Below are 23,251 nucleotides of genomic sequence, written 5' to 3'. Positions count from 1 at the left end.
GAAAATGCTCAGGAGGAAGGAAAAAAAATCTCTCTGGTGAAAGACAATCGTGGTAAAGGCACACCCAGAAATGCGCCGCATATGTGGCCACACAGTTCTGTCCATGAACATTTCTGACAGTGGAAGGAAAGGAAGAGAGGACTGATTCTCAGTGTCTTTCTCCTAATATGCATTAAGGAGTCGCAGCTAAAAATCTTTGGGGGCAGATGCTCAGCATCATAGTATTAGGGAAATGCAAATTAAAACCACATTGAGATACCACTTCACACCCTCTGGGATAGCTATAACCAAAAAGACAAAAAAAAAAAAAAAGATAATACTAATTGCTGATGATGATGTAGAGAAACTGGGACATAAAATGGTACAGCTACTTTGGAAAACACTGGCAGTTTCTTTAAAAGTTAAACATAAATTTATTATATGACCCAGAAATTCCAAAAGAAATGAAAATGTTTCTCTGCACAAAGATTTATAAGTGAATATTCATAGCAGCATTATTCAGAATGGCCCCAACGAGGAAATGCTCCAAACGTCCATCATTTAGAATGGATAAGCAAAACTTGGTCTATTTATACAATGGAAAATTATTTGGCAATAAAAAGGAACAAAGTCCTGACGCATGCTACAATATGGATGAACCCCAAAAACATTACGCTAAGTGAAAGAAGTCAGTCCCAAAAGATGGCATATTATATGATTCCATTTTTATGAAATGTCCAGAAAAGGCAATCTACAGAGACAGAAAATAGATTAGTGATTGCCAGCGGCTGAGGCTGGAAACGGGGATTAATTACAAATGGTCACAAGGGATTTGGGGTGGGGGTGTGATGGAAATGTTCTAAAATTGAACTGTAATAGTTGAACAACTCTGGCAATTTACTAAAAATCATTGAATTGTACCCTCAGAACAGGTGAACTTATGGGATGTAAGTTATACTTCAATAAAATTGTTATTTAAAAAAATGTTCAATCTCTGGAGGCAAGTGAAACTGCAGCAAAATCAGTACGATGACACAAGGCACTTGGCCACAGATCTTGGAGCTAAGGACAAAGCAAGCAAGATTTGGTGAATTTAAATCTGCTCAGGTTTGACAAAACAGGACTCAGTGTAGGAGTTTAGCCACTTGAGGTTATAATAAGAATATCTGATTGTACCTTGGACTTGTATTTCTTTGATTTTTGTTCCAAATTGTAACTCAGTTGTTATATATATAATAGGTGCTCACAAAAGTTCAGTTTTGCTTTACAGCCTTAAATAATGAGGTCTATGATTACAGAAAAAGCACAGTTCAGGGGAAGCTAATCAATTTCTCAGTGATGCCTGAGATGAAATCCCTGCTCTATCAGACGTTCTGCAATCTCAGTGAGTTGTGTAACCTCCCTCAGCCTTGGCTTCCTTAAAAGTAAAATCAGGGATGATAGAACCTCCCTCCAAAAAGTCATTGCAAGTATTGAGAAAGATAATACGTCCAAGAACAGCGGCTCACGTGAGTCTCTCCATCCCATTAAATCTCCTTAGCACATTTCTCTCCGACTTTCTGCCAGCTGCTTAAAATAATCCACCTTGCCAATGTCTCCCTGTAACCTCTAATTTCACATACTTGGCAAGGTTTCCCCATGGGGCTCCATCTTCCTCTCCCTGGCTATAAGTAAATTAATTAGCAGGAGTTGGGCTGCAGGCAGATGTGTGGGCTTTAATGAGTTTGTCTTTGTGGCTGACATCTCTGTTGACACGCAGGGTCCCCAGGGAGCAGGAGCTGCCGTACCTTTTACCCAACCTGCTTCGAACCTATCCCGGCACCCCATGCAGATGTTTTCTGATGGAGAACACGGCCCGGCATACACAGTGGCAGCGATGACAATGACAACAATGGCCACGACAATATTAATCATCAATGCCTGTCACACGCACACCGCAGGACCCACAGGTCAGCACATCCAGGCAAACTGCAGGCTCAGAATTAAAGATACAGAACGAAGGAGACCACTTAAGTGCCTGAGTTTAACCACCCAGCAGATGAGGAGAAGTTTCCCTAAATGGAAGCATTCCAGCTAAAAGATAAGAACTCTTTTTCAAAGCATAACCACAACAGCATTATCAAATGAAGAAGGAATGTTAGAATTCAAATATCACCATTTCACGATCTCTAATAAATGAATGGGTCCGGAAATTGAGATCAATTGCTGTTTTTATTACAAAAAGAGAGGCTTCCAGTCAGCCTGCGCTTCCTGATGGGAAGTACCCAGTCCTGCCCGTGAAGTCATCTCGCCAATAAGTAAATAAGTAAATAAATTGAACCTGGACCTGACCAAGCTCCTAGATCCAATTTTCAATCTGCAGGACACAGAGAGGACAGAGGAACGTGTGAAACCACACCACCGGGATGCAGTCAGCAAAGTCCAGATCCTACAGAACCAGTGACGCAGTTTGAACAAGTAAGTTACGAAGGAAAAAGGAGATGGAGAGGAGACCTGTAGATTAGCAACAACTCAGGGGATACAGCACCCAACACCAGCCAGTTGTGTTGTATAGGACTTACTTAAATCCTGATTCAAACAAACTATAAAAAATTGTATCACGTGTATGAGACACTTGGAAATGTGAACGGTAATTAGATATTTGATGATATTAAGGAATTATTAAATTTTTAGATACAATAATAGTTTGTGGTTGTGTTTTAAATAATTCTTGTCTTTTAGAGGTATGCATAAAGTCTGTATAGATGACATACGATGCCTGGGATTTGTTCCAAAATCCCATGCCACTGTGGGTGGCATGGAGGGGGGAGGTGCAGGGGAAACAGGACTGGCTGGAGCTGGGGATGAACACTGGCACGTTCACTACACTACTTATATGCTTGTCATTTTCCACAATAAAAGATGGTAACAAATTATTAAGAAATTATTTAAAGGTGATAAAAATTATTGCTGTCTAATTTTTAATTTATAGTCATCATTGTTATTAACTGTATTTCATCTGATTTGACATTATGAATTGCAAGATGCACTATTATTTTATGTTCTTTGTTCAGTAAAGAACAAAATGCTGCCAATTAAATGATATGCTACGATGTATCCCAATTTTAGAGCTGTCAGTGTGGAAATCTGTCTTGGAATCAATGGGCTTCTTGTAATTATTGTCATTATTATTGGTATTAACTACAGTCATTTACAATGAGCTACACTTTGTGCAAGCATCTCCTTTAATTTCATAATAACTCTATGAGGACGGTGTCTCTGTTTTATAGATAAATAAAATGAGGCCCAGAGAAGCCAATTAATTTGCCCAGGGTTGCACAGCGTAGGTGGGATTTTTAACCCAGAGTCTTGACCTTCCTCTGTAAGAGACCACGCCCAGTGAGCACAGCAGCCCAGGGTAGGGCAGCTGCCTGTACCTGGAGGCTACAATCTCCCCTAGGCCCACATGCCGGGCCTTTCCTGCTGTGGGGCCTGCAGGGAGGGGCAAGGAGGAGGGCAGGAAGGGCACTCACAGTGTCTGGATGGCCCGCAGGGAGGTGAAGGTGCCCTTGGCGAGACTCTGGATCTTGTTGTCGTACAGGGAGAGCAGTGAGAGGTTCTGCAGGTCCTGGAAGGCGTCAGGCCGGATGCAGTTGATCTTGTTGGCATTCAGGAGGCTGCAGACAGAGCCAGGCCAGGGGGTGAGGGGACAGGTGTGGGATTGGACTCATCACATGTCATGAGCACCTGCCTGGGCCTCGGACATGAGTTATTGCAGGGAGGAGCCTGGGGAATCTGTCCCTCCCGATGTCCAATCCATGCTAAGGAGCTGGGAACTCCAACTGCCTTTTCCGTGGACAGGGGCATCTCAGCCTGCCCCCGCTTCTCTCTTTCAAGGAACTGCTACAGATGCCCTGTGGGATTCTGGGAAAGCAGAGAGCCATCTCTCAAAGGCATTTTGGGGGGCTCTCCTCCTTCCCAGATTTCTATTGGGTTCTTCAGGCAGCTGAGATGGAGTGTTTGTGTTCAGGGCCTCTTGGGTCCTGGGAGAAAAGTCTGGCCTGAAAGCTCATGGTTCAAGGAAGCTGAGGCGGCCTGGGTGTCCCGCTGCAGAAAACAGCTCTGTCCCCAGCCCCACCAAGCTCCTCAGCAGTACAGGCCGAGTCTCAGGAGCCCCTCTGCTCTGGCATCCTGCGAGCAGCTCCGCACCCACCTCTACTTCCCTCTTTGGCCTCTGCAGAGCCCCGGAGCCTCTTTCAGCCCCACTAGCTCTGTCTGTTTTCCCAGCCCCTTGTCCCAAGTGAGTCCCATACCCCAAAGAGGCTAAAAGGCACAGTCTGGCTGGCCAGAGGAATGCTGGCCCCCCAGATCCCACCCAAAGATACCCCAGGACTGGTCCTTACAGGAGCTGTAGGGTGTACAGGCCTCCAAACACACCTCGGGGGAGGTCTGTGATCTTGTTCCCATAGAGGACGCTGGAGAAGAGGCAGCAGAGAGGGAGGGGTTAAAGAACAGCCCCCCAGGGCCGTGGCACAGCCCTGCAGATGCCCCTCCCCGATGGCACCACCTCTCAGCCGTTCACATTTCCCAAATCCTAATGGTGCACGCTTGTTATAGCTACTTGCCCACAGATGGCGGTAAAGTGTCTTGAGAAAGGCTCACCTGCTGCGACTTTGCACAAAGATACCCTGCCGGCTGAAGGCAGCCCTGGTCCTCACACCTCAGCCCCCACTCCCCTGCCCTCATGATGGACCCCATGGAAGCCTGCAAAGGGGCCCTTGCACGGAACCTCATGGGAAATTAACCTGGTCCAGAACTCAAAAGGAGACTGTTGAAAGAAGAAAAAACCCCATGGGCAGGAATAATTCACGTATTTTCAAAGTTACAGGGGAAAAATATAGAATGCTAGACAGCACGTGCAGTATGAGATCTGGGTGGTGAGACTCCCAGTGTTGTGTTTTCTTTTTTTAATGCTTTATTATTTTCCAAAGTTTTCTGCATTGAGCATGAATTCCACATATAATCAGAAAACAGAAAGCAAAAGTTCAAAAACACACAAGGCAGGAATGGGTGCAGGAAGATGGCAAAAGCACCAGGGGCTTGGGGAGGGGATTCCACTTCCAGTGTCATGATCAGACCCCCACACGCTACCCTTGTGAAAGTTCGAGCTGAGTGGAAAACCCCGTGTGCTGCCTCCTCAAACATGGCTTCGAGATCGCTCCCGGAGGAGGGCATGGGAGCCACGGCTCGCGGTGCGATCTGGTTGGCTGCATGAAGAGCTGACAAGGGCAGTGTGGCCTGAGTGGAGGGAACAAATGGGACAGTAGCTTGGGCTTTACCCGATTGGCATCAGGAAGCCATTGAGACACGATCAGATTCCATTTCAGAAAGTCTCTCAACCTTCCGTGTGGAGAATGGAGCAGAGGGGGCAGGAATTGAAGCAGGGAGGCAGGGTCAGGGCTGGCCATGGGGTCTAGTGGCATGATCTCAGCATGCAGGTTCCTGTATGGTGGGGAGGCGGCTGTAACCAGGTTCAGAAACCCACTTGGATGGGTTATTTAACTTTTCACCGCTTCAAATTACCATGCTCCAACTTAGGAGAGTGTTACTCACTTCTCAGAGGAAGAGCCTTGCATTCTGGCAGGCCACCTCCAAGGATCTGATCTCCTCAGCCAATGACAATGACCCATCACCAGCTTTCATCTTTCATGTACAGCTGTGTAGGTTGTACACTGCACAACTTCAGGGGTATCTTTCACAATTGGTGGCACCCACTACCTTGGATTCTACTTCAAGAGAAGGGGGCACGCACAGAAGGCACTGAGCTGGCAGCCCCTGCACTCCCCAAGAGGGGGTTCCATTCTGTTCCACTTGCCAGCCCTCTAATCTATGCCCGGCATGTGCCCAGTGCTGCCAGGGAGCATTCCTAAGAGTAAAACACTACCCCCACTGCAGGGAGCTCATGCCACTACAGAGCACCCTGAGTGCGCCCTTTGAATAGACGAAGCGCTGTGGGACCTCAAGAGAGTGAGGGGCTTGGTGAGCCAGAGGGTGCAAGAGGGTTCCTGGGAAAAGTCTGTGCTCACTACCTACCTACGTTCCATTGACAGACCCCCCCAGTAGACCCTGAGGGAAAGAAATACCAGAAAGATGTGGAGGGAAACACTGTCCTCACATCACCCTCCACATCTTGGGATCAATCACATTTGGGACAAAAGATAACAAGGTGTGGCAGATGTCACAGTTGGAGCCAGTGCCCACTGCCCTGTGGGTGACCTGGGGAAGGATTGGGGCAGGTGCACAGTGGGGAGGCAGGGCCAAGATGGCTGCCGCAGGGAATGCTGGGAATATCCCCACCCTGGCGGGGACAGCATCCCAATCGCCAGGGAGTGTTTCCACGCTCTCAGCCCTAGAGTCCCACCTCCCCTCCCAGCTGTGGGGGGCCCAGGTGGGGCGGGGGGTGGTGGTGTTGTGCGGAGGGGTGCGGCCCTGCTCCCCTTCCTGCACCCACCAGAAGGTCCCTGGGCCCTCTTCAAGGGACTCCCTGGACCACCGAGAGCCCTGGCCGTGCTACTCACAGCGAGTTCAGGGAGCGCAGGCCCTGGAACGCGTCAGGCGCAATCTCTGCTATCTGGTTGTTGCTTAGGTCTCTGCAAGGTGAGAAGGAGAGGGGACACCTGAATCCTTCAGCGGCCACCCCACTCCATTCTACCTCTTATACACCATGGGAGGAGGGAAGCAGGGATTTTTTTGAAATTAGAAAAGTGAGGGGCCAGTTCTCCCATCCATCTGAAAAAGCTGTGGGCCACTATTTCCCCGTGCACTCTGAGGGTTGTGCAGGTGGGGGGCGCTCCACCCTGGGACATTAGGGCTGAGGCTTCCCCGCACATCCTGGCTGTCCCCTACAGCCCCTCCCGTCTTCGATTGCTCCTCTTGGTGCCCAGGCTGAAACGGATGACAAGCAGCTCTGGTCACATGCCAGACTCAGCTCAACACTCCATCAGGCCTCACGACAAGCCTGCGAGGAGGTCCCCACGTCACAGACAAGCAGCCTGAGGGTGGCTGGCCCAGGGCCACTCAGCTGTGAGAGGCCAAGTCAGGACCCAGCCCGGGGCTGTGGGATGCCTGCTCTGGGCTCTTCCTCCTGCCCTGCGCCGACTCCCCAGGAAGCAGCGCGAGGCACTCACATCCTGCGCAGCTTCCGGTAGGGAGAGAAGGCTCCCGGGGGGATGGACTTGATGCCATTGAGCTCCAGGCGGCTGCAGAGAGAGAACAGAGGGAACGTACAGGGGCCCAGGTCACCCCGGTGCTGGGCGTTGTCTGGGGGGCTCACCCGCCCCAAACACACCCTTGGCTCCTCCTGCCCCTGCTCCCCTCCCCCTGCTAGAAGCTGAAGTCTGGGGCAGGTGGGCTGGCATAGCAGAGAATGCTGTGATGTGAGCTCCATGGCCCCAGACTCCCGTGGCTGAAAGGGGCTCACGAATGATGCTAAGAAACCGATTCTAGCGGACTCACTCAGCTGGGCTGGACAGACGGACCGCAGAGGGATGCTCCCTCCCCAACCCCTCAGAGAGGTCAGCCTAGAGAGGCAAACTGTGTCCCCTCCATCTGCCACCGAGGGGCCTGGAGCCAGCTCTGCACACACCGCCAGAGCCCAGCCCAGCCGGCGGGGCCAGTGCTCCAGGGCATGCCCTGCGCTGCCCTGTACTCACATCTCCGTCATGGTCTCGGGCAGGTTGGCGGGGATGGCGGTGAGGCCTTTGCCGCGACAGTCCACGATGCCGTTGCTGCAGGTGCACATGGCCGGGCAGGAGCCAGAGGAGAGGGTGCAGGTGGGCACACGCCCTGCCTCCCCCTGGCCTGCAGAAACAGGGGGATGTGGCCTCAGGGTGTCCTGCGTCAGCACCTCCCTCCCCAGACACAGACTGATGGGTGGGGACAGGGTTCACGGTGGCAGTTTCTGGGGATGACGCTGAACCAGAGGAGGTCACCAAAGAAATACGAGATTCTGGACTTTGATGTAACTCTGTGGGTGCTTGGCACACGGCAGCGGGAACTTGGCGGCTGTTTGCTGAACTTGAATCTGAACTGAAGTGCACCCCAGTGAGTCATATGCTAGGGAATCCTGGCCTAGCACTCTGAGGCTTTGGTTTCTAGTCTACGTCATTCAACATCTGTGGCCTGAGTGTCCCCTCACCCGTCACGTGAGGGTAACAATGACTGCGTTTACTAAGCGCTTACTCTGCGCCACGTGCTGTGACAAGTATCACATTTAAACCCTGCGAGGAACATATTATTGTTGCCATTACACAGGTGAGAAAACAGAGTCCTCACTATTGATTAATTTGTAGAAATTCTCACAGCCAGGGAGGGAGTGGGTGACCAATTAGGAGGCTTTCACGGGATCCCAGGTGGAAGATGAAGGGGCAGGGGCTCTGGGGTTCACCTCCCCTGGAACCAAGGCTAGAGGGCCCGTCCAGTGATTTGTCAAGGTCGCAGAGGTGAGGCCATGGGAGAAGGGGAGGGGTGGACATAGCAGGGGCAAGGAGTCCAGAGGGGTGGGGAGCGGGCGAGGGGTCAGGAGGAAATGGGAGGAAGCACTGGACAGATACAGAAAGAGCAGAGGGTGGGACAGAAGGGAACTGCGAGTGGAGGCGGCAGTGGAGGGAAGAGGGGGAAAGGACAGGAGTTAAGAAATGATAGGTAGAGAAAAAGGTCATGGGTGGGGACAGGGGGTGATGGGCAGGGACAGGGGGTGATGGGTGGGGACAGGAGGTGATGGGAGGGAACAGGAGGTGATGGGTGGGGTCCAGAGATGCTGGGAGGGGACATAAGGTGGTGGGCGGGGACAGGAGGTGATGGGCGGGGACAGGAGGTGATGGACGGGGACAGGAGGTGATGGGAGGGAACAGGAGGTGGTGGGAGGGAACAGGAGGTTAATGTGGTTACAGGTGGGAATGGGAGGGAATAAGAGGTGGGGACAGGAGGGGACAGGAGGAAGAAATGGATGAGGCAGGTGATGCTGCGCAGTTGAGAGCTGGGCAGGAGCCTGCACCCACCTGAGCAGCTGAACTCGCTCTTCTGGACCTCGGCCACGTTGAGGCCACGCAGGCTGGCGGGGCCCGAGCACTGGGTGAAGAGCCCGACGGTTGGCCGCTGCCTCAGCCACTGCGAGAGCCAGGCCAGGTGGCAGTCGCAGAACAGGTGGTTGGAGTGCAAGCGGCTGCAGGAGGACAGGGTGGCTCTGAACCTAGCTGGACCATCCCCCCCGGCCCCAGCCAGACGGTAGGAAACGCCCCACGCCAGCACGAGGCCAAGCCCCAGTGCCGTGTTCAGCCCAAACACAGTCTGCGCTCAGTCAGCTGCGGCTCAGCTCCAGCCTGGGAAGATCCACAGCGAGGCGAAGACCCTGGCAGCGTCCCCCACCCTCAGCATGCTCCGGGCACCCCCGTGGCTGCAGTGTGCCCAGCAAATTTCCGTGGCTCTCATGACTCACAGATTCACCGCCCCAAACCACCTGACTCATTTTCAAACACAAAAACAAGTCATTTGTTTTCCAAGGAAAAATCACCTATCAATGACATTGCATGCCCTGCAATTTCAGATCACCTCCTCCCCCTCCAACGCCACTGAGGCCCCACCCTGGCCGGCCCCTGCCTGCAGGAGCCTTCACCGCTTCCCCACCCGCTCTGCTGCCAGCTGGCTTGGCCGACTCACAAGGTCCGGAGCCTGGGCATGTGGTTGAAGCTGGACACGGGAATGGTGCTGATGTTGTTGTTGTTCAGGGTCCTGAAAGGGAGAAATCGGAGTCCTTTAGCATCTGCCTGGCAGGAGATCACCTGGGACCGGGCCTCTCGGGGAGGCTCTCACGCCTTGAGGTGGACCAGCCTGGGGCTAGACAGAGGGGAGGCGCGGGGTAGGCGTGGGCTACATGGAGGAGCACGAGACAGGGACCCGCCCTGGGCAAAGCCCTGAGCTGGGACAGTGATTGCGACTGACCACCACTGCACACGGACTGCAAGTCTGGCAGCACAGGGGGTGGGGAGGGGATGGAGCAGGGAGAGGAGAAGATGTGCCCCAGGTTCGGGCTAGCTTGGAAGACAGGCTGGGGTGCAGACAGACAGAGGGAAGGGGGAAGGCGTTCCAGCCTCAGGTGTCAGAAACCCCTAGAAGACACAGCCGCCCGCTCTGAGCTCCGTGCCGAGCAGGTGAAGCCTGGGGCGCGCTGCTGCAGGCATGACCCCATGAGCTCCTGTCCTGACCACCTGGTGGCAGCTCTAGGACAGCAGGTGTGCTGCCTCCTGTGCTCCCTGGCTCCCGCTGCCTGGGCCCTGGCACCCTGCACCTGCTCTGTGGAGAGTAGGAGGGGGTCTCCACACGCCCCTTCCTTCCCCACATTGTACTTACAGCACCTCCAGCCCCCGCAGAGCCCGGAAGGCCCCTTCCTCGATGCAGCTGATCTGGTTCTTGTCCAGCTGTCTGTGAAGCAAAGGAAGGTTGTAGAGAGGAGGGCACACTCCCTTGAACAGGGGTGTCCGAACATTTTGACCAAGCACTTCATTATTAAAAAAAAAAAGAGGCATGACCTCAATCATTTGTTATGTACATATGTGTCAATCCAAGTAGTAAATATTAACAAAAGCTTAATTTTTTCTTGTTTTCAGTTAAAACAATAAATATAAATACATGTTACAGGTTATGTTATATTCTTCTATCCAAGCTCGCATATCGCCTGGGGAGGAAGCCCCCACCCCACACACACACTTTGGAGACCACCTAAAGGGTGCTGGCAGCTGAAAAATGACAGCGTGTCACACGGGAGCAGGAGCAGCCAGAGCTGACAAACAGATGGCAGCCTGAGCGCCAGAAAGATTGACGAGAGGTGGCTACCTGGAGTGCTGCTTTCAGAAAAACTGAAGCTGCAATGTGAGCTCTGTGGGAAAGAATGCAGTGATAGATTACCAATGTCTGCCCAGGACATAGAAGGGGGTGTGTGTGACAAGTATGCCAGGTATTTGCCACCCCTGCTGTAGTCAGATCTTAGGAAGGTGGTAAGCCTGGACTAGAATAAATTTGAATAATAATAAGCCATTACATTTAAATAGCACTTGACAGAGTGTATTCATTTCCATATCTCATTTAAACCTCAGAACAAGCCTGTGAGGCAGATATTATTATCCTCATTTTCCAGAACAGTATACCGAGGCTCAGCGAAGTTAGCTGACTTGCAGCAGCTTATACGATGTTTAACGAGAGGAGAAAATTCACACTCAGCTCTCCCCGTCCAAAGAGGAGGTGGGCACTGCAGGGCAAGGGCACAGAGACTGGGCCATGTGAACATCATCTGCGCACCCTAAAATTCTCGACACTCTCTCCAACCCGGTCCCCAAGGGCCCCCTCTGAGCATTGGAGTGGCTCTCACACAGAATCACACCCGAAGGGGAGGTCGATGCTGCCTGTTTCCTCCACCCCCAGGTTGTTCCAAAGACCATGCTGGCACCAGCCATCAGACAGCCCTGGTCAGCTCCTCGGCTGCCTGGACCACACAGCTCTGGGAGACCCGAGAGACCCCAGAGGATGCTGCCAGGGGTGGGCTGGGGGCCCTGTGCCCTTCTTCCTCCCAGGCCTGTACTCACAAGTTTTTGAGGTCTGTAGCTCCGCGGAAAGCCTTCCTGGGGATGGCCTGGATGGAATTCTCACTCAAGTCCCTATGAGGGAAAAGCCAGAGGGAGAAGAAACATAGGTCAGAGAAGAGATGTCTCCAGAGTGCCATGACACCTCAGGGCGATGTGGAACAGATGGCACCTGAACTGGTCACTGCTGCCTCCCTGCACCTGGGACAGTGCCTGGCTCACAATGGCCACTCGATAAGCATTTGTTGGATGAATGAATGAACGAATGATGGATCTGGAGAGAGGCACCCTGTTCTGGAGGGAGCTCAGTCCCCAGCCACCTCCCTTCTCTGGGCAGAGGGTTCAGCTGCAGGGAGAAGCCTGGGCCAGCTGTGCCCAGCCCGGCCAGACCCCAGCCCTGCCCCCAGACCCAGAGAGGTCAGCTCAGCCCCCACGGCATCGTGGGGGATGTGCAGGGATGTGTCTGCCCCAAATTCATGCATTCAAACCTAATCCCCAAAGTGATGGTATTAAGAGGTGGGGCCTGTGGGAGGTGATTAGATCATGAAGCTCCAAGAGCTGCCTTGTCCCACCACTACGTGAGGACAGCGAGAAGGCACCATCTATGAACCGGGACGCAGCCTCACCACACGGTGAATCTGCCAGCGCCTTGACCTTGGACCTCTCACCTCCAGAACCGGGAGAAACAGATCGCTGCTGTCCATAAGCCTCCAGTCTGTGGCAGTTTGTTACAGCGGCCTGAACTGACTAAGACACGGATCAGGTGAGGTGCTTGGTTCTTTAGGGACTTGGGGGTCGCAGAGAGGAGGTGAGAGAAGTTGCCGGCAGCACAACTTCTGAGGGGAGGGCTGGGGAGAAGATGGGCACAGCCACCCGCCCTCTCCCGCCCTCCGGGAGTCAGGGAGATGGGCGCACGTGCCGTGAGGGGGTGGCCTGGAGACGTCCACAGAGTCGGGGCGTTGGGGGGCATGTGGGAAGGCGGGGCCCCCACGGGGACCCTCGACCCTCGTAGTGGCCCCAGCTGGGCCCGGGAGGGACCCTGGGCCGCACTTACATTCACTGTTCCATCGAGTCCTCCCCACAGCCCTGCGAGGAAGGGTTTTACTTCTATTGATTTGCTTATTGACCTAGACCCGACTTTGTTCCACAAAGGCTTTTGTAGGGATTTACAAAACAGCAAGAGAGCGGGAGTGAAAAACGGGGCCAAGAGAACAATCGATAGCAGCGCGAGAAAGCACGCACCCCGTGACCCACGCCGGGCTCCGAGCTCTGTGGCCAAGAGCAGACACGAGAGACGCGGCCAGCGCGCAGCGTCCACGACACACACGTAAGTTTACAGGCTCCGTCTCGCAGGAGCACCGCTGTTTGGGCACTGAGATGAGACAAGAATTTTCCCAGAGGTCTTTATAAAAAATGACAGCGTGGCCTAATCGATAACACTAGATCGTTGTAATAAATGGGGTTCAAGTGTATGTTTCCTATAATAGCATCGCATCGACGTGCGACTCAGGAGAAGCAATTCCGTAAGGACTCGCGCCAGGACCTAAGTGGGGAAGGGAGAGGGGAGCGGCAGACCTCGGGGCAGGCCCAGGCTGTGCAAAGGCACAGGCAGGGGACGGCCTGGCTCGGAGCGCTGGGGAGAGCAGAGGTGCTGGGAAGAGTGTCGTCGGGGGTAAGAGCCCCACAGGCCGGGAAGCTGACAGGATAGACCAGAGAGCGGCGTGATTTGCTCTGAGGCATGAATGCCTGCAGAGAAAGACACAGGCAGGCGGGTGCCTGGTGATGCCGACACTGAGAACCTGTCATGAGAAGAGGGTCCCAAGGTGGGCACGGAGCGGGCCCTGCGAGGAAAGTTCAGGCCCAGCCTGGGCCAGCCAGCCCGGGGCAGGAAGCAGCTCCCACTGCTTAAATGAGAGACGGAGGTGCATTTGTGACCCGGACAGGCCAGCCTCCAGGCCAGAGGGAAACAGCTGAGCCTTGGAAGTCTCAGGAATGGGCAGCGTGTTGGCAGCCAAGGGGGTGGTGGAAGAGCCAGGACTTGCTGAGAAGGACTAAGTTCAAGTCCTGCTTCTGCCTTTGACCAACCACGGGCCTGGGGAAGTTAGGCACCTGAGAGCTTCAGGTGTCCTGTTTGTAAAATAGGCCTAAAAACACCTACCACGCGGGTTTGGGGGAAGATTATGTGAGTTCATGTATTTAAGCTTCTGAACAGGAACCTCCGTTTAGAAAACATGGCCAGTCTGGCCAGTCCATCCCTTCCCTCACTGCTGCTAGGAAACAGGGTCCCCCACCTAACAGTTCTGACGGCTGTGCCCATATTTCCCACTAGGGGGCGCCATAAGCCTTCCCTGGACTGGGATGCCTTCCCCACATCGCAAACCAAAACAAACCTATTCATACTTTTTTTTTTTTTTGGTCCCAATCGACTTCCTACTTGGCCAGCACTTGTGTTGTCTTTCCCGAACCTCTCTGAAATAAAGTTTCTCAAGTCCATTGCACCCGGTCTGCATGGAGACCCCCAAAGCACCGCCTACACCTGTCTCCATCACGTTTTCTGGGGCCCTGAGCCTCCTTTAGCTCCCTCAAACCTAGTCATTTGTGCCCCATCCTGCTTCCATGGTGGCCTCGTCACAGGCCCTGAAGGGAGAGAATGGCTGGGGATGTGTCGGGGCAGAGGGAGACATCCTGAGACAGGCCATCCTGGAGAGGGAGGGTCCACAGCTGGAAGGACAAACAGCAAAACCTGGAGCAGCTGGTGGCCTGGTCCTAGCTAGGAGGAGCACACGGAGGGCACTGAGCCCCAGGGGCAGACAGGGGCTCAGGAGGGCACCACGACAGATGCCCAGAGCAAGGGCTCGGCACCCAGGCAGGGAGAGGGCTGGGGAGACAGCACAGGGCTGGGGACAGGTTCTGAGGATGAGGACACATCCCAGATTTCTGACAGGCTCCCCGGGGATGCTGATGCTGCTGGTCCAGGGAGCACACACAGAGAGGCCAGGGTGTAGCGGAGCAAGCCCACAGCTGAGCGACACAGTAGAGACCTGGGTTCAACAGGCCCTGGCTCATCCACTTAAATTGTGGGATCTTGGGCAAATCACTTAACCTGTCTGGCTTCCATTTTCTCATCTGCAAAATGGGGATGGAAAGTGGCTCTTATCTCACAGGATCTGATGTGAGGGGCACTGTATGCTGTCACCCCTCCCCACTACTCCACCTATGCTGACATTCCTTCAGTTACCCAGACCCCTCCTGCCACAGGACCTTTGCACTTGCCGGTGCCTCTGCCTGGAATGTCCTTCCCCCCTTCTCCACCCAGTAAACTCCTATTCATCCTTCACTTCTCAGTCCACAGACACCTCCCCTGAGCTCTGACTGGGCTGCTCCGTCTGCCACAGGCTGTTTTCCTTCCCAGAACCAATTCAGCACTGTAATATAACACAAGTGTATTGAATGTAATAAAATACTGATCTTTGGTTAATGTCCATCTCCCCCCGCAGACCATAATTTCCTGAGGGCAGACACTCTTTTTGCTCTGCATTGTATGCCAGGGCCTGGCACACTGCTGGGGCTCAGTAATTTTTAACTGAATTGAAAGAAAGTGGATCCTTACCTGATTCTCCTCCTCCACGCCCTCTGCATTGTCCTGGCCAAAACGAGGAGTTAGGACAGGCTGCGTGGCTGAGGGAGGGCAGGGCCTTGGGGCCACACAGGCTGGGTCTGCAGCACGAGACCACAGCCCTGCACCTGTGCACTAGGGTGCTTGTCCCCGCTCTGCCTGACCAGGCTGAAGGCCCCACGATTATTGCATCAATGTTCTATCAACTGTGCCTGTCCCCTCCTGTGTCCTAACAGGGTACGCATAATCAGACACCTCTAGGCGGTTCCAGGTGGCACCAGCAGCCCTAGCAGGGAAGTCTGGGTAGCCACTGAGGAAGGGGAGCGACTGTCCAGGGACCCCACAGGAAGAAGAGCTGGAGCTCCTGAAAGTCCTGAGAGTCCACTCTGCGGGACTCAGGATAAGGGTCCCACAGGCAGAGACACCCCTCAGCCTGGACCGCACCACCCAAGATCAAGGGCCCAAAGAGGCAAGCTCTACCAGCAGCAGCCCCCACTAGGTCCGGGAGCATGCGGTGACCCCAGCCTCCCTCCCAAGAGAAGGGGCAGCCAAGCCCCAGCCCTGACGTGGCACCATCCCAGGCGCACCGCTCCTGTACACTCTGCCAATCCCCCCAGCCTCTGCCAGGTCAGGACCCCATGTTCTCACTGCTAATCCCCCTTCACGCTCTAACCTGATTGGTCCCTGTGGCAGACCGGCCTCTAAGGGGATTAGCCTGGGGCGGGGGAGGGGTGATGGGGGGCTGGGCACCAGCCAAGGCTGGACTTGCCTCTGGCTTCCTGCCGCCCGCTTGGCCACCCCACTGCAGAGCACATGGAGGTTCTGGCCAGCCTGTCCTGTCCCCTCGGCCCCTGCAGCCTGACTGGTGACCTTGAGCCTTCCCAGCAGGAGGCCCAGCCAGGAACAAGGGCAAAAGACTATTGGTCCTGGGGCCAGCCACGTACCCACTGAGTGGCCTCATGCAAGTTTTCTAAGCCCTTGAGCCTCAGTCTCCTCCTGGTAAAATGGGAATAACTGTCACGCAGCTTAACCGAGGGGAGTGTGGTGCTCTTGGCCAGGGCTCACACTTTATAATAATCTTTTGGCTCTGTGGGCAGGCGGGGGCAGGGCCTGGGGATCAGAGGCTGAGGCTCAAGGCCACCAACCCGCTGTGTGACCTCGGGCAAGACTGCAGTTAGCTCCTAGTGGCTGCTCTGCTGCTGACCTCCCAGGGCCGGTGAGAAGATCAGATTGCAGCCGTGCAGGTCACAGGCTCAGCGTGCCACTGGTGGCTGGTGCCCAGACGGCAGCCTCCCACTGCTGACACGAGTAAGCGACTGCTGGGACTCCAGCGCAGACAACGCAGCAAGTCCCAGGCGCCTGGAGGACCAGCGGCAGCGGCACCTGGAAGTTTGTCAGAAAAGAGTGTTTCTGGGCCCCACCTACTGAATCAGAGTGTGCACTTGAACACGATCCCTAAGTGGCTCAAATGCACATTAAAGTTTGAGAAGTGCTACGTCTGGCAGAGGGAAGGTGTCCCCAGCTAGGGCTAAGCAAACTGGGTTGTAGCCCCTGTAGCCGGCCAGCATTTCAAAGCAAGGGGCAGAGGTGCCGCCTCCTACTCTTTGGGGGCTGGGTAAGGGAGACTTGGACACAGACGCCCCTAGAGGGTGGACAGAGTGAAGAGGGGACACTGGCCCCTCAGCCGGGCACACCAATGCCCACCTTCACTGGGAACAGAGGAGGCACTCATGGGGCGGGGGGCAGGGACTGGCCACTGCATCTGCCCTAGAGGCCCACCCTGTGTTCCTGCCGGGATGGAGGCAGACACTGTCCCGCTCTGCTCAGCACAGGAGCCACAGGAGCAGGCTGTGGTGCCAGCTGATGAATCAGCTCCAGCGCTCACAGCGTGAGGGAGATCGGGAGCCCTCGTCCGGGCCAGGAGTCAGGAGTCGCGGATCTGGCTCCCTGCCCAGCCCGGGGGGTGGGAGACAGACTCCTACGGGCTGCTCTGTACCCAGGTCCCCACTGCCGGACGCGCCGAAGGGAGGCTGGTGATGCCCCTGGGCGGGATGCCGGGATGCACACCCTCCTCCCAGGTGCTCCTGGGATCTGGCTGGACCGTCCCTGCCTTGTCTCTCTGCCTGTCCTTCAAGCCATCCCTGGAGCCTAGAAGGGGAACTAATTATGCAGCTGCCCCTCCCTGCCTGCTCTCCCAGCCCATGGGATGACATTCAAGTGCCCCAGATCTGCCCTGTGTGGACAGGCATGCTGCATGTGTGTGCCTGTCTCCAGGTCGGGGACTACGTCTAATTCACCTTCAGGATGGATTCTTGAGGGCATTTGATGAGGAGGACCTGAACCGCACTGCCTCGGGCCCTGACCTCAATGCGGAGACCAGGGCTTCGTCCACTCATAAGTCTCAGCTGCTCGCAGGAAATGCAAACAGAAAGCTTATCAGTTGTGTGAAGGAGTTTGTTTCATCTTTCCAGAAGTCAAGTTCCGGTAGGGGCCAGGGTGAGGGTGCGGCAGAGACCAGGGATCAGTGTCAGAGGGACACGCTGGTGGAGTGAAGGGGGAACTGGTCCCACCCAGCACCCACCCAGCCCAGCTTTGTTTTATCTCATCTGCCACTCCTCCCCCTTGTCCAAACACAGGACAGGGACCTGGCGCTGGCTGCCCCTCCTCTGGGCCTGGCTGCGCCCTGTGCGTGGGGAGTTCCCCATGCTAATCCCCGTGTGCTCTCCTGACCCCGCTCTGCCGCCCGACTGCCTGCCGCGGAGCCAGGCCAGCTGGGGTGAGCAGTGGGGCACCAGGTCAGCCAGCTGCCCCAAAGGACGCCCCCGTGGGGGCAGTAGTTAGTCTGGAAGGGGCAACCCATGGCCTGGGCTCAAAACCAAGCTCAGCACCACTGGCTGCCTCACTGGGCCTCAGTTTCCTCTTCTGTAACGTAAACTTACAAGAGGAGACTGGCACATGGTAGGTGACAACCAACTGTATCGTCAGGAAGGCTTCACACTGCCACTACTAACTGCTGAGCAGTCCAGCTCTGTGACCCTGAAAAATTGCTGGCCCTATCCTCCTCCACCTCTCCCATTCCTAAGGGAGTTATAAGATTTCGAGCTCACACGTGCTGGAGCTTTAAAATGTTGAACCACCGACATCGTCCCAGGGAACTCCCAACATCCGTCCGAACTCCTGCAGGTGGTTCTCCCGATCTCCACACCGCCGTGTGTGGATGGTGGCGGGGTCTGAGTTTTGCCCCTAATTCATTCTCCCTGTGTTTTCTGAGCACCCGGTGCGTGCCAGGCCCCGTCAGCTGGAGAGGCGCCCCTCCCCTGCCCACCGCGGAGCAGCGAAGCCTCCTGTGGCAGCCCCTCCCTTCCAGCACCACCAGAGTTAATGTTGCAGAAACCTCATTAGGAAGAGACGTTCAGCGGCCCTGGATGGCCGCACAGTAAAACCACCCTGGGTAACATTCCCGTGAAGCGGGCTGTTTGCTATGCAGCTACGAGCATCAATTCCCGCAATAGAGACATCAGAGAGGCACCCCCAGGACGCCACACTCCTTGGGAAAAGCGGCTCGGAGGCTGGAGTCCCACTCAGCAGTGAGCGGCTCAGGGACACACTGGAAACAGAACCAGCTCTGTCCTTCAATTCTGCCCACGGGCAGTAAGTGGCAGGCTAGGGTCCCAGCCACCATGGCGAGAGCCCGGGAGTGGGCAGTAAGGGTGGACGAAGGGGGCAGGGAATTGCAGCCCCTCTTCACGTGAATGCCAGGGCAGGGCCTGGTGACCACCAGGCACTGAGCACTGAGACCTAAGAAGCCCCAGGTGCTCTGCTGAGTCCAGGGCAGAGGTGCAGCGGGGGAGACAGGCTTCTGTTCCGGACACCTACACCGAGCGGTTAGGACCAGTAACTTCGGACACACAACGGCAGCAGGGGCAGGGGAGGTGGTGCAGAAGGACAAAGAACCAAGTACAGAGGAAAGGATATGAGCTTTGGAGCCAGACAACTCTGGGTTTAACTCCAAGCTCTGCCACTTGCTCCTGTGTGATCCTGGGCAAGTTACTTAACCTCTCTGAGTCTGGTTGCTCATGCCTAAAAGGAGGGTTAACCACGTCTTCCTCTTGCTGGGTTGTGAGGATTAAATAACACGTGTGCCCCTTTTATAGAGCGCAAAGCAGGCAAAGCTAACCCACGCTGTTAGGAGTTGGGATGTGGTTACCCCTGGGGGTGGGATCGGTGACCGGAAGGCGGTACAAGGGCTTCCGGGTGCTCGTGGTGTTTCACTTCTCGATCTGGTGCTGGTTACTCGAGTATGCTCACTTTGTGCAAACTGGGCCGGCTGCACACGGATTGGTGTACTTTTCTGTATACAAGGTACACTTCAATTAAAGTGACACAGGAAGCACAGCTTCCAGTGCCCGGTGCTTTGCAGGCATTCAACAAACGCCCATGCCCTCCCTCCTGTTCCCAGTGGGGGAGACACACACCCAGAGATGCCAGGCTCGCAACTGTAAGCGGTGGGCAAACTCCCAGGCTGAGAGGAAGCTGCACAGGGGACAGTGTGGCAGAAACTCTCCCCGCCCCAAAGTGATGAGGGGCTGGACCTCCTTCCAACACCGTTGAGGCGGCACTGTGGGGACAGGAGCATCTGACTATGCCAGGTGAAGACGCTGCATTTTCTGGGGCCTCTAACACAGCAACGCGTGTCCCAGTTCTGCATCTCCCTAACAGACAGGTACAGTGCCCTGCTCCAGGGACCAGACCTCCAGGTCAAGCTGGGTGGGCAGAGGGTCTGGTACCGCAGGGGCAAGGACCCTGGGGAAGCCAGGGCAGGAGTGGGGGAAACGGTCCACAGAACGGCCTTTGCAGCATGTCGGATGCCTTTTCTGCTCTGTTGCAGAAATGACGCAATGAAGGCAGTTTTAAGGATACATTATAGAGTAAGAAAAGAGAATCAGAGGAAGACTAAAAAAATAGAGACAGAAATATCAAATGAGAGATTGAATCGCATCCTATGATGCCTTTTGCATGGCTACGAATGGGGCCTGGCTTCTCACGGCCTAGGGGGAACGTGGAGGCGGACGACCCACACAATTTACCAAGTCTGCAGATCGAAAAGCTTGGGAGAGGCACGGCCTTTCCTGGGTTTAAAACCAAACATGGCGGCCTCCCACGAGTCTCCATAAAGAGGCAACTGTGGGAGGCATCAGCCGTGCCCTCACCAGCATGCCCAGGGGAGGCCCAAGGACACAAGGTCACCCCTTCTCGTCACTTCTCTGAAGCCAACTCACAGATTGGCCAATTCTCCAAAGAATCAACTTACTAAATTTCTTTGTTTCCTTTAACAATTTGGTTTTAGTTGGGTGCTTTCCCATTTGTCTTCACAATGGCCGCCTTAAGGACGGCTGGGTCGCCCCAGCCCCAGCTTCCTGCAGTTGCAGGGAGAGGCTGCAGGGAGAGGCAGTGGCGGGCTCACTGCAGCACAAACACCAGGAGCTGAGACAGAGACAGATGAACAGTTCTTAAAATGCTGTAATAAAGACAAAATGCAAACCAGTTAACTCACACCCAATAGTTAAAAGAACTAAGTCACTTTGACAAATTGGTCATTTGACAAATTGGCCATTCAGTGAATTGACTTTTGGAAAATTGGCTTTTAGCAAAATGGCATTTGGTAAATTGGTCTGCTTCTGCCACGGCAATGCATTTCACGGGGCAATGACTCATATGCTCCCAGGCCAGGCTCACGGCCCAGTACCTGAGCTCAGGAGAAGTCACTCAGCAGAGGAGCTGACCCCACCTGCCAGTACACTGCGCTCTGCTGGGCTGGCTTAAGCCGGGGTGGACTTTAGACTATTTTGAGGAATACTCCTGCGTACAGCATGCACGCATCCTTCACGCACACCATTTTTCTCGGCTAAGCTCATCTAGACTCCACCGGGCAGACTCTTTGGGCTCTTCCTGATAAGGACCACGGGCAGAACAGGGGCAGGATCCAGTGTGGACTGGGAAGAGGGAGAACTGAGGAAAAGAGAAACAGGGCTGGGCGAGTAGACCCAGGCTGTGCTGGGGAAGGGGCTGTGCTCAGGGGAGTGTCTGGGTGCGGTGGCTGCCGGTCTGAGCTGCCCTGTGGAGAAGCTGGGAGCCCTGGCGATGCGGCAGGACAGCTAATGTCAGGACAGATGTCTGACTTGAAGTCATGGCGGCAGCAGCCTGCCAAGGAGGCCAACAGAGCATCACCGAGTCCCAGGGGCATGTCCACTCCCCTCTTCCTTGGCCCCCAAGAGTGAAATGGGGCCCATTTGTTTCACCAAATTCCACGCCCCATTGTCCCCCCATCTCCTGTAGAGCAGTCGGGCCCTGTTTGAGTCTTGGCCTTGGGGGTTTCTCAGAAGGAAAGGGGAGCAGGAGGAAGTGGAATGGCAAGAGGGCAACCTGCCCAGCACACCTGCAGCCTCTGATGGCCCCTCCGCATGTGCTCACAGCCACACCTGAGGAAATAAGGCCCTACTGACCTCCCAGGCGGGCGGAAACACAGAGCCCTGTCTTGTACAGAATAAGGAAGGTTTCCAGTTGGCTGAGAGTGACCTGCCACAGCAACAAAAGCCTAGAGGAGCCACGAGGAGCCACAAGGAGTCGCTGTCTGAGGAGCTGTCCGTGGTCCTGAACGCCTCGGGCGGCTCTTCCTCTGCTCAGGGTTAAAGACCCACCTTGCATCCCAGCCACCCTCAACCTTACCTATCCGGCCCACGCACCAGGCCTTGTCCTTCAGCTCTTCTTGTCTTTTTCCCAAGCCCGCAGGGAGTCCCGCTCAAAGCACCCAGAGGGTCAGGAGAGCACCATTGTGCCCCAAGGGACCCAGCCTTAGACTCCCAGGAGAGGCGTGTCCTGAGCACAGTACACATCACTAAGCTACTTCCGGATGAGGAGAGGCTCCATCCTGCCCTCTTCTCCAGAATTCCTGCCTCCCGCTGCCTGGCCACCATCCAAGCACAGAGAGGTGCTGAGGAGGCATCTGGGGCTCCCCAAAATCCTTGCACAAAAGCTGCTCACTTTAATTCTTAGGACCTTGGTGATCATCACTGACTCTTGTGTAACACACAATTGTTATTAGCGGTGATGGTGATGGTGATGGTGACAGCTACGTTTATAGAGCATTTACTATGTGCCTGGCACTGTGCTAGATATTTTATATGTTTTATGTGCATTATCTTATTTAACCCTTAAAACCCTTATTCAATCCTTTTGAGATAAATACCCTTGCCGCTCAGGTGTGGGGTGTTGATAGTGGGCGAGACTGCACGGGAGGGGGCAGGGAGTGTGCGGGAACTCTCCGTGCTTTCCATTCAATTTTGCTGTGAACCTAAAACAGCTCTAAAAAATAGCCTACCTTTTCAAAAGCACCCTCACCATGCCACCCCTCCAGATGATGTAACTGAGGCACGGTGACTTTCCCAGGCTGTCTGGCTGCAGAGCCCGCAAGCTAACCCGCTATGCCATACCAGCGCCGTACAACAGAATCATCAAAGTGATGGGCGGGTGGGCGGGGAGGCTTCTAGAAGCACACACATGTCAGCAGTGACACCTGATAGAAGAACTTGGAGGGAGGAGGTGAAAACCAAAAAGCAGAGTAGGATCGTGAGCACTCACAATGTTGACACTGAGTCATCAAGGAAAGGTTAAATCATGTTCAGGACCCTCTGTTTCAGAACTTAGATAATTGTGTAATAAATTTGAGACATATTCTCATCAAAAATGGCATGAGGTTTGTGTGTTTCCCCCGAGCAGTGTGCTGCGGGGAGAGCAGAAGTCAGCCCCTGTCTGGGACGAGCGATGTCTGGGGACTTCTCCTTGTCACCCTGGATTCCTACAAGTGTCTCAGGAGCTGTCTCTCCTTACAAACCCCCAAAGGCTTGAAAGACAAAGAGGCAAAAAAACGTTGGAACCCTGTGGCGAAGGGCTGCAATCAGAAAATCAGAAGCCAGTTACAGACGCAGCAGCACTGGAGACTGTCCCCAGGGCCCTGAGAATCAAGGGAGTCATAGTGGGGGCCGCC

General features: G+C 54.6%; 1 protein-coding gene across 1 annotated transcript in view; it reads right to left on the bottom strand.

The window, feature by feature from the left end:
* Positions 1-23,251, bottom strand: part of SLIT1 (slit homolog 1 (Drosophila)) — a 181,511-nt gene that overhangs the window by 55,139 nt on the left and 103,121 nt on the right. Inside the window, 9 exon segments of the mRNA XM_012654519.1 lie at positions 3,492-3,635; positions 4,362-4,433; positions 6,537-6,608; positions 7,146-7,217; positions 7,671-7,818; positions 9,018-9,181; positions 9,676-9,747; positions 10,366-10,437; positions 11,595-11,666. Of these exon segments, the coding sequence (XP_012509973.1) occupies positions 3,492-3,635; positions 4,362-4,433; positions 6,537-6,608; positions 7,146-7,217; positions 7,671-7,818; positions 9,018-9,181; positions 9,676-9,747; positions 10,366-10,437; positions 11,595-11,666 (888 nt within the window).

Source organism: Propithecus coquereli, unplaced genomic scaffold (assembly GCF_000956105.1).
Source record: "Propithecus coquereli isolate 6110/MARCELLA unplaced genomic scaffold, Pcoq_1.0 Scaffold440, whole genome shotgun sequence".
Classification (NCBI taxonomy): domain Eukaryota; kingdom Metazoa; phylum Chordata; class Mammalia; order Primates; family Indriidae; genus Propithecus; species Propithecus coquereli.
Note: the sequence above shows the minus strand (reverse complement) of the source record. Positions and strands in the feature narration are given on the sequence as shown.